Source organism: Ipomoea nil, unplaced genomic scaffold, assembly GCF_001879475.1.
Source record: "Ipomoea nil cultivar Tokyo-kokei standard unplaced genomic scaffold, Asagao_1.1 scaffold1179, whole genome shotgun sequence".
Lineage (NCBI taxonomy): Eukaryota > Viridiplantae > Streptophyta > Magnoliopsida > Solanales > Convolvulaceae > Ipomoea > Ipomoea nil.
This window is the reverse complement of record NW_017617607.1, coordinates 2068180-2078157: the sequence shown is the minus strand read 5'-3', so window position 1 is coordinate 2078157 and position 9978 is coordinate 2068180. Positions and strand designations below refer to the sequence as shown.

Genomic DNA, 9978 nt, shown 5'->3' with positions numbered 1-9978 from the left:
CGATTAAATCATTATCGAGCCCAATTTCAGGGTTGATCATTAGTCCAATTTAATTAATTGGGCTATGATAATTAAATTAATTTAAATAGTCCAAGTAAATTTGATTTGGGCTATTGAATTAAGTAATTAATTGGTCCAAACTCATTTCATAATTGAATTATAATTATAATTATAATTTAAATATAATATGATTTTACTATATTTGAATTAGATAATTATAATTTAATTTGAATTTGAATTAGATGATAGAATAATGAACCTAGACATGATTTTGGCAAGGTTCATTGTAGTAGATAATTAATTAATTTAATTTAATAAATATTAGTGGAGTTTGTTGAGGGATTTTAGTTACAAACTTCACTATAAATACATTGAAAACAACTTGAAGACTTTGAGAGCTTTAAGGTATTGAAGAACGCTTGACAACTTGAAGGCTAGAAGATTTGAGAGCTCTTTTGAAGGCATTTGAAGATCTTGAAGAATTAAAGGCATTGAAGGCATTTTTTGCAGGCTTTGAAGATCTTGAAGAATTAAAAGCATTGAAGGCATTTTTTTTTGCAGGCTTTGAAGATCTTGAAGAATTAAAGGCATTGAAGGCATTTTTTGCAGGCTTTGAAGATTTTGAAACAACTTAAAGCCATTTTGCAGAGTTGATTGCTCCGAAGCTTGACGTTTACTGTTGAAGATCACGCCACTTGAACCCCGGAAGCTACGCCGTTTGAATCCCGGAGGCACTTCAGTAGACAACGTTAGTGAAGAATCAGAGGACCATTCAGAGACTTTGTGCCTGCACATTGAATTATACACATGCTGTACACAAAATTTTGTGAATATATACAAAGTTTACTTTTTTGTGTTTACATCGTTGATTCATGTTCATATGATTAAATAATACAATTGGTGCGGATACACATACAAATCTCTCATTGACTTAGTTGAGACTTACAAGGAAGACAGAAGAAGAACCTTTTGGGGGCCAATGACATTGATATTGGTAAGTTCTTATTGTCTTTAATCTAATTGCATGAATTTTATGTAGTTGTGGATGTATATTTAAGAATTTATTATGGATATATATGCATGACATTTGGAATATACTCAGTTTATTAAGATCTGAATTTATAGTTCTGAATTTGTGGATATATAGTTTTTAAATTGTGGATACGTAGTTATGTAATTATGGATATATAGTACTCTGTGAATATATGAATGTATTACTCTGTGAATAAACATTTAAGAATCCTGGATATATAGTAATGTATTTGTGGATGTATAGTTATTAAATTATGGATATATATGCATGAAATTTGGAATATACTCAGTTTATTAATATCTGAATATATAGTTCTGAATTTGTGGATATATAGTTTTACAATTATGGATATATAGTTATGTGATTATGAATATATAGTACTCTATGAATATATGAATGTATTACTCTGTGAACAAACATTTAAGAATTCTGGATATATAGTAATGTATTTTTGGATGTATAGTTATGAATTTATGGATATATATGCATGAAATTTGGAATATACTCAGTTTATTAAGATCTAAATATATAGTTCTGAATTTGTGGATATATAGATTTAAAATTATGGATATATAGTTATGTGATTATGGATATATAGTACTCTATGAATATGAATGCATTACTCTGTGAACATGCAATTAAGAATACATGGGTATGTAGTTGTTCTAACTTGATCTTTAACATAATCTTCTGTAATTTGTAGCTGTTCTACTTTGATCGAGTAGAATTCAAAGGAATGAAGGTCAGCAGGACATACCCTAGCATACTTGCTTGGACAAGCAATCTTGTAAGAAAGAGGGTCAAGGCTGAAAAAAAAAAAAAAAAAAAAAAACCAGGGGGTTTGGAAAGGGAAAGGTTGTCCCTAGAATTAAGAAGCCAAGGAGTGCTGCTACCACCTCACTGCGACAACCTGCATGTACTGCTGCTGCTACCACCTCACTGCCACGACCTGCATGTACTGTTGCTGCTACCACCTCACAGGCTACTACTTCTTCTACTCCTGCTACAGCAACACCGACTCCACCTACAAATGAGCCACTCTCAAGTGTTGACAGGGTGACCCGTGTGCTCCAAAAGCTAACATCAAATGTTCTGGAGTTCGGTGAAGCTATGTCTGAAATTGGAAAGCAGGGTGCACCTATTGAAGTGATGAAGAAAGCATTCTCAGGGATATCAAACATGCTAGGTGCTGCAAGTGCAATTGAATCGACTTCCGTTCCAACTGCCTCTCAGCTGGATGACATATTCTTTGGGAGTGAAACCTTCACAGCGGCAGTGGATTCATTAGTGGAAGCATTTCAGAAGACAACAAGAACCATGGAATTTGAACCTCCATCATTTGATTTGGGGATACACCGCTCTGCATCCCAGTCGCAGCCACATGAATAAGTAACAGAGCAAGCAATTTCTGCATCCCAGCCGCAGCCACGTGAACATGTAACAGAGCAAGCAGTTTCTGAGGAAGAACCATTGGATGCTTTGGTTCAAAAAATTGGAAAAGATGCAGGACTGTCAACATCTTTGGGAGAAGAAGTAACTCCTCCACTTGTTAGAGTTCCATTTCAAAGATATGTTCATCATACCACACCTGTAAACCCTGCTGCTGATGCTGATGTTGATGACTTTGATGGGTAAATTGACACTTTTTTATTTACATTTAGCTTTAACATTATGAATTTATAGTTCTAATATTATGGATATGTGGATATTTGTGATTTTATAGTTCTAAGATTATGGACATATAGCTTTGAGATTGTGGATATATAGATATAAAATTATGAACATTTTTAGAACTGTGAACATTTTAAGATTATGGATATGTGGATATTTGTGATTTTATAGTTCTAAGATTATGGACATATAGCTTTGAGATTGTGGATATATAGATATAAAATTATTAACATTTTTACGTAACTGTAAACATAAAGTTCTACTATTCTGTGAATGTGTAGTTCTATGATTATGGACATATACCTTTAAGATTATGGATATAAAGTTCTAACATTGTAGATATATAAACAACAGAGCCATGCAAGAAAGCGAGTCTGATGTTGAAGACGTAACTGTTAGGAAGAGACCACAGCGAAGATTCAAGAACAAACCTCTTTGTCTGAGGTCACCATACTGGACAAAGAATGCAGGTTTATACACAATGCAACTCCCCGGGATAAAATAATCTCAAACTATGCATTCTTGAGTGTGTCTGACGAACACCCGGAAAAGTATGTTTGAACACACATATTTATAACAAATTTTTAATTACTTAAATATTTCATATTATTATTATTATTGTTGTTGTTGTTGTTGTTGTTATTATTATTATTATTTTGGTATTGTAGTGAGTTGTTGTTCAGCTATGGTGACTACTACCTAACAAGGTCTCACTTCTCAACTTTGAGCAATGGCTAGCTGGATATAATCTTCTTGAATGTTTGGTCTTTGCGGTTAACTTTGAAGAACACGGAACGTGCTGTTGGGGAACCAAAACGAGTATTCTCCACCACACTGCCAAATGTAAAAGTTATTTTTGACATGCAGATGCCTATTTTTAAAAATCTGACTATATAGCATTATAATTCTAGATGTATAGCTTATAAATTTTGGATATATAGTACTCTAAGCCTTTTGAATACTCATTTTTGCATTCTGTATATTCAAAAACAGCTACAGCTTGATCCATCTGATGATTGGATTAAAAGTCTCCTGGCCGAGAGAAAGAGGGAAAATTTCAATGATAGATTGAACTATGAAATATCAAGTTTTGGAAACCTGGAAATCAATGATGCAGACCTTGTAAGATCTATTACACACATCCACTTTCAATTTATCATGTCCATAAATATTAACATCGCTTTACCTTTGTTTTGGAATTAGATATTTTTCCCACTGCATCGCCATGGGCACTACTTTGTTGTGTGTATCAATGTCAAGGAATCCAAAGTTCAGGTGATAGACAACAAAGAATTGCCATCTGGTGTTTCAGAGCTTGATAAATATAGAGACTGTCCACATGTATTGGTAGCTTATATTATAATAATAATAATAATAATAATAATAATAAACTCCTTATTGTTACCTATATATTGACTTTAAAACATTATGAACATTGAGCTAATTTTTTACCAGATTGAAGCATTCAAGGCGTACCTGGCAGCAGAACAATCCCCCTTGGCTTCCAAGTTGAACACCATGGCAGTAGAGTTCCTTGCAATGGATTGGAAGAACACTGAGAATGTCACCGACTGTGGCATATATGTGATGCGACATATGGAGGCTTACATGGGCGGAGCTCTCAAAAACTGGAAGCCTGGATTCAGAAAAAATATGCGCACAAATGTAAGAGTAACATAAATATATTACATTCAAGCTACATTAAAAAAAGATAACAAAATTACAATAAACTAATTGTTTATTTTTCTTAATTTACAAGCTAACTTCATTTATGAGTTGAGGGCAAAGTACGCTACTTGTATCATCACATCGAAATTGAAAACCGTCATAACCGAAGTCATAAAAGCTGCAAAGGTTGAAGACAAGAAGAAGTAAATGTACAAGATCATTGAATGTACAAGCACTGATTTCTAACAATGTTTTTTGTTATGATCAAAAATTGTTTTGTAACTACTTTATTGCAAATTTTGCAATTTCTGATCTATGAAGTTCACGAATTTCTGAATATATAGTTCTCAGATTATGGATATATAGGTTTAAGATTATGAATATATGGATATAAAATTATGAATATTTTTTGTAAGTGTAAACATAAAGTTCAACTATTTGTGAATTTATAGTTCTAAGATTATGGACATATAGCTTTAAAATTGTGGATAAATGGATATAAAATTATGAACATTTTTACAACTGTAAACATAAATTTCAAGAATTTCTGAATATATAGTTCTCAGATTATGAATATATAGCTTTAAGATTATGGACAAAAGGATATAAAAATATGAACATTTTACATAAGTGTAAACATAATGTTCAACTATTTGTGATTTTATAGTTCTAAGATTATGGACATATAGCTTTAAAATTGTGGATATATTGATATAAAATTATGAACATTTCTACAACTGTGACATAAAAGTCCAATAATTTGTGGACATATAGTTCTCAGATTATGGATGTATAGCTTTAATATTATGGATATATAGCTTTAATATTATGGATATATAGCTGTAAACCTGCAAAACAACAAGTACTAAAATTTTGAATACACTGTGCAAAAACTTGTAAATTGATATCCTCAAAACAGGTAACAACTTGTATTAACCCACTCTCAATCTACAACTGCATTATCATCTAAATCATTACTAAACTGATAACTCTGAACTCCCAGAACTTGGATGTACAAGGTACCCATCTCCGGCAATCTTGGATAGACTTTCCACAACCAACGACTGAACAGCACCCTTTGTACTCGACACAACTTTATTTGCAGCACTCCTTCTCCCCCTTGCAAAACTGTACTTCTTTTCAATAACACTACTCCTCCTTACATTACGCTCACCTTTTGATCTCCGGTTTGAAGGATTTTGAACGACACCACTTGAAGATGAAACACCACACTCCAATATGCACATAGCCAATCTCAGCTTCAACCTTTTTCTTTGCATCCTCAACTGCTTCATCACAGAACTGCCTAGTTACACTGTTTGCTTGACTAGATGCAATCAATCTTTGAAATTTTCTACTAATCTCAACAACCCAAATTGAAGGAGGAACACCAACTTTATAAAACATTGGACCAATATTCATATTTCTACCATCAGCCACCTTTTTAGTCCACATTTTCATGATATATTTATCAGGGATACTAGAAACACAATGTACATGAAGAATACGTAGGCAATGGCAGCATAAAATTCCCAACTCAGAAATCAACTTGCAACCACAAGAGATGTCCAAGTTGGCCAGCTTAAAACTAACTTCGTGCCTTATAATTTCTATATCTGGACGCCGTACATGATACTTGAGGTGAAAACCATCATTCAACACCATTTCTTGATGACAAACATTGCCTTTCATAAATTGTTCCTCAAACAAATAATATATCTCAATGGTATATACATCTCTAGCATGTAAAAGAAGTCTCACGTGCTCCATCATCATAGTGGGTACCCCTTGAGCACAACGAAAATCTTCACCATTCTCTTTACTTCTCCATTCAGAAATTACACTAACAAATGATGAATAGAAATCACAAAGACCAGCAGTCTTAGACAGCCTTCTCGAAATCGAATGATTTGTAGTTTCACTCCTTTGCGACGATAAAATGCCCCCTGAAAAATAATCCTTGTTAAATGTTGGACACCACTTCTCCCTATAGTCATAAAGCTTTTGTATCCAAGTATTCTTCGGACACTTATAGTCAGCCACCAGCCTGAAAATGATAAGACACAAGCACAAATGTTTATGAAATGAAAAAAAAAAAAAAACAAGATCAGCACATCTCTAACATATGTTCAGAACTCTAATGCTATATATCCACAATTCCAATACTATAAATCCATAAATTGAATGCATATAATTCAGAGACAATCAGGAAGCTACATGTTTTACTACTACATGTTCAGACAACTAATACTATATAGCCATAATTCTAATGCTATATATCCACAATTCCAATACTATAAATCCATAAATTGAATGCATATAATTCAGAGACAAGCAGAAAGTTCCATGCTTTACTACTACATGTTCAGACACCTAATACTATATATCCATAATTATAATACTACATATCCATAATTCTAATATTAAATATCCACAATTCCTATACTATAAATCCATAAATTGAATGCATATAATTCAGAGACAAGCAGGAAGCTCCTTACTTTACTACTACATGTTCAGACCCCTAATACTATATATCCATAATTCTAATATTATATATCCATGATTCTAATACTATGTATCCACATAATAATGAATAAAATGAAAAAAAAAAAAAAGAAAAAAAAAAGTAGTGGACATACCTTGTCCAATAAAATTCAAACCCAGCTTCAGTATCTGTGTATTTCAACACACAGTTAAACATATCCAAGAAATCCTTATTATTCCTTAACGCCTTGATATGCTTCTTCGAATTCTCACCAATATGCCATATGCAAAGACGATGACGTGATGTTGGAAACACATGACAAATAGCAGCAGCCATGGATGCACATTGATCTGTGATGATAGACTGTGGACACTTCCCATCCATAGATCTTAAAAATGCTCTAAACAACCACACAAATGATTCTATCCTCTCATTCATCAAAAAACCACATCCAAACATTACATTCATGCAGTGATGGTTCATCCCTACAAAAGGGCCACAAATCATATCATATTTATTGGTGCGATATGTTGTATCATGCACTAACAAATCCCCAAACAACTCGTAATCCTGTCTCATCTGACCATCCCTCCAAAAAAAAACTGCACAATCTTAAATCGCAATCAACTTCAAAATCGAAGAAAAAATCAGACTCAATAGACTGCCTCTTCCTAAATATTTCAATTAATGAGTTCGAATCTGTTCCATCCAAACGCTTCAATGTATCAGAAGCAATCGAATTATAAGCATCTCGGTTAGTGAAACCAATTAATGGAGACCCCCCTGCTTGATGTTTCAAAAACCTAATACCATCTGCCATTGCAACGCCAATCTTCTTCAAATCTTTTAAATATAACAGCTGATTATCTCCAACATTTCTATGTGAACGAAGTAGATGACTCTTGTCTACCGCACATAACTCATGGTTGTGCACTTTTATGTGTTTTGTAACCGTCCACAACCCATCCTTACCCACGTCAAACTGAACACATGCACCACACCCTGTCCTTATGTCAATTTTTGAATAGGCCTTAACACCAGTGTTTGCCTTAAACTTAAAACCAGCTTTAGAACACATAAACATCTTCATTTGAACTGTTTTACTGTATACCTTGCAACGTTGATTACCCTTCCTCACACTAAAACCAACTCTATATGCATAATTGTTATACAGCTCATAAACTTCAACCCCGTTACTTACAACAACACCAACCAAATCTTCATCAACTGCAAATGCAATATATAACCTCAAGTATAACAAATAATAAACATTCCATTAAAATATAATTCCTAAGTAGAGGGGGTGCGGGGAATGCGGAATAAATCCAGACATGCTCTACAAAGGAATAACATTTTCCATGGAAAAATAATGAAAATATAACAATGCTGAACAGTGTGAATTATGAACATATAAAACTACATATAAACCTGGAATTGAAGAAGAACCATCAATGTCTAACTCTATTGGATCTAAACTTGATGAATCAGCAACAAGATCTTCACTGACTGCATAATGTTACAAGCCAGAACAGAGTATCAACTAGAAATTCTGGATATATAGTATTAGAATTCTGGATATATAGCTCATAATTTTTGGATATATAGTTGAATAATTATGCATATATAGTTCATTCATTATGAATACCATAAACCCATAAACACCACAAATTATGAATAACCTCATACTAAAATCACCAACATCACATACATTGTATACAATCCAGAACAGAGTATCAGTTCAGAAATTCTGGATATATAGTATTATAATTCTGGATATATAGCTCACAATTTCTGGATATATAGTTCAAAAATTATAGATATATATTTCATTCATTCAGAATACCATAAACACATAAACACCACAAATTATGAATAATCTCAGACTAGAATCACCAACATCACATACATTGTATACAAATCAGACTAAATATAAACACCAAAAACAATATATCACTCTGCAACAATCAAAATAGACGCAAACGATCTCAAAACCATAAAAAATTGCAAAATATCGATTACAGATTAACAAAAATCAACAAAACCAACTGCAAAAAAAAACCTGGAACCGTATGCAATCCATCAACTGCTTGATCTCTATGATCTATTGCCTCATCCATCATATAATCCATACATGAAATCAGAAAACACTATTGAAAATTATGAAATTTCCGACCACCTGAAAGTGATCTTAAATCAAGTCGAAAGCCTTGTTCCGACCACTTTTGGTATCCGGAAAAACCTTTGTTGCTATTTCCGACCACTATTTGGTATTAATTTGATTTAAGATCACTTTCAGGTGGTCGAAAATTTCATAATTTCCAGTAGTGAAACCCTTGCGACTGCGATTGCGATCTCACAGAGACTAACATCCAAAGGCCAAACTACCAAAATCCGGGAATGAAAACTTTGAATGCGTAATACGCTATGTACAACGTCGTTAACGGCCATCCAAAATAAAATATTTTTTTTATGCGAACCGTATCGTTTTTTAACAAAACGACACCGTTTTGCAACCGTATGCACCTTGCATGGTGCATACGGTTGCACGACATAATTTGCTATCAATAGAAAAGTCTCCTCCAGCCTGTTTTAATTTTAATCATTTGCGTAATGGGTTGTGAACAATTTTGTAATCAATTATACATTTTCTTCCGCCACTAGAATAATTAGCTCATGCAAACGAAACATATTTCCAATTGATCTCCACTTGCGCTTCCGTGAGACAAATAACGTGTATTCTTTACTATCTCCACAGCTTATATTATCATAATGCATACAAAGTTTCACACCTCGATGCTCCGACTACAAACCGCCAATCTCTGCAAAGCCGCCTACTTTCTCCAAAAGGAACATATCAACACATTGTGGAAAGTTCAAAATATTTGACTAAAATTTAAAGGGGAGTGGACCCATTTTCTATCACCAAAGAACCCAAAATTATTTATCGTTTTGCTGCATACATCTTATTCCACTAATTTTTATTATTTTTTTTATATAAAAAAAAAATCCATAACTAAGGAGGAAGTGGATCAAGCTACCTATACTACTACTTCGCATCAAGACATAAACTCTCAACATCTCCTACCAAAAAAAAAAAAATAAACTCTCAACATCCCCT

At 33.3% G+C, this 9978-nt stretch overlaps 1 protein-coding gene across 1 annotated transcript; it reads right to left on the bottom strand.

The window, feature by feature from the left end:
* Positions 1-5315: 5315 nt before the first annotated feature.
* On the bottom strand, positions 5316-8977 carry LOC109183823 (protein FAR1-RELATED SEQUENCE 7-like). The gene is made up of 6 exons (XM_019333882.1): positions 8920-8977; positions 8289-8366; positions 7464-8042; positions 7015-7048; positions 5547-6419; positions 5316-5436 (listed from the first exon to the last, which is right to left on the bottom strand). Exons 1-6 carry the CDS (start codon positions 8975-8977, stop codon positions 5316-5318), a joined length of 1743 nt encoding a protein of 580 aa, XP_019189427.1.
* Between the last annotated feature and the right edge of the window lie 1001 nt (positions 8978-9978).

Bases quoted from the DNA above. Each gene is read 5' to 3' on its own strand.
- LOC109183823 (XM_019333882.1), bottom strand. From the start codon at position 8,977: ATGGATGAGGCAATAGATCATAGAGATCAAGCAGTTGATGGATTGCAT. The intron at 8,043-8,288 runs GTTTATATGTAG...ACGGGGTTGAAG, and splicing joins TGGTTCTTCTTCAATTCCAG to TTTATGAGCTGTATAACAAT. The intron at 5,437-5,546 runs GTGAGCGTAATG...GGTGCTGTTCAG, and splicing joins TTCAAACCGGAGATCAAAAG to TCGTTGGTTGTGGAAAGTCT.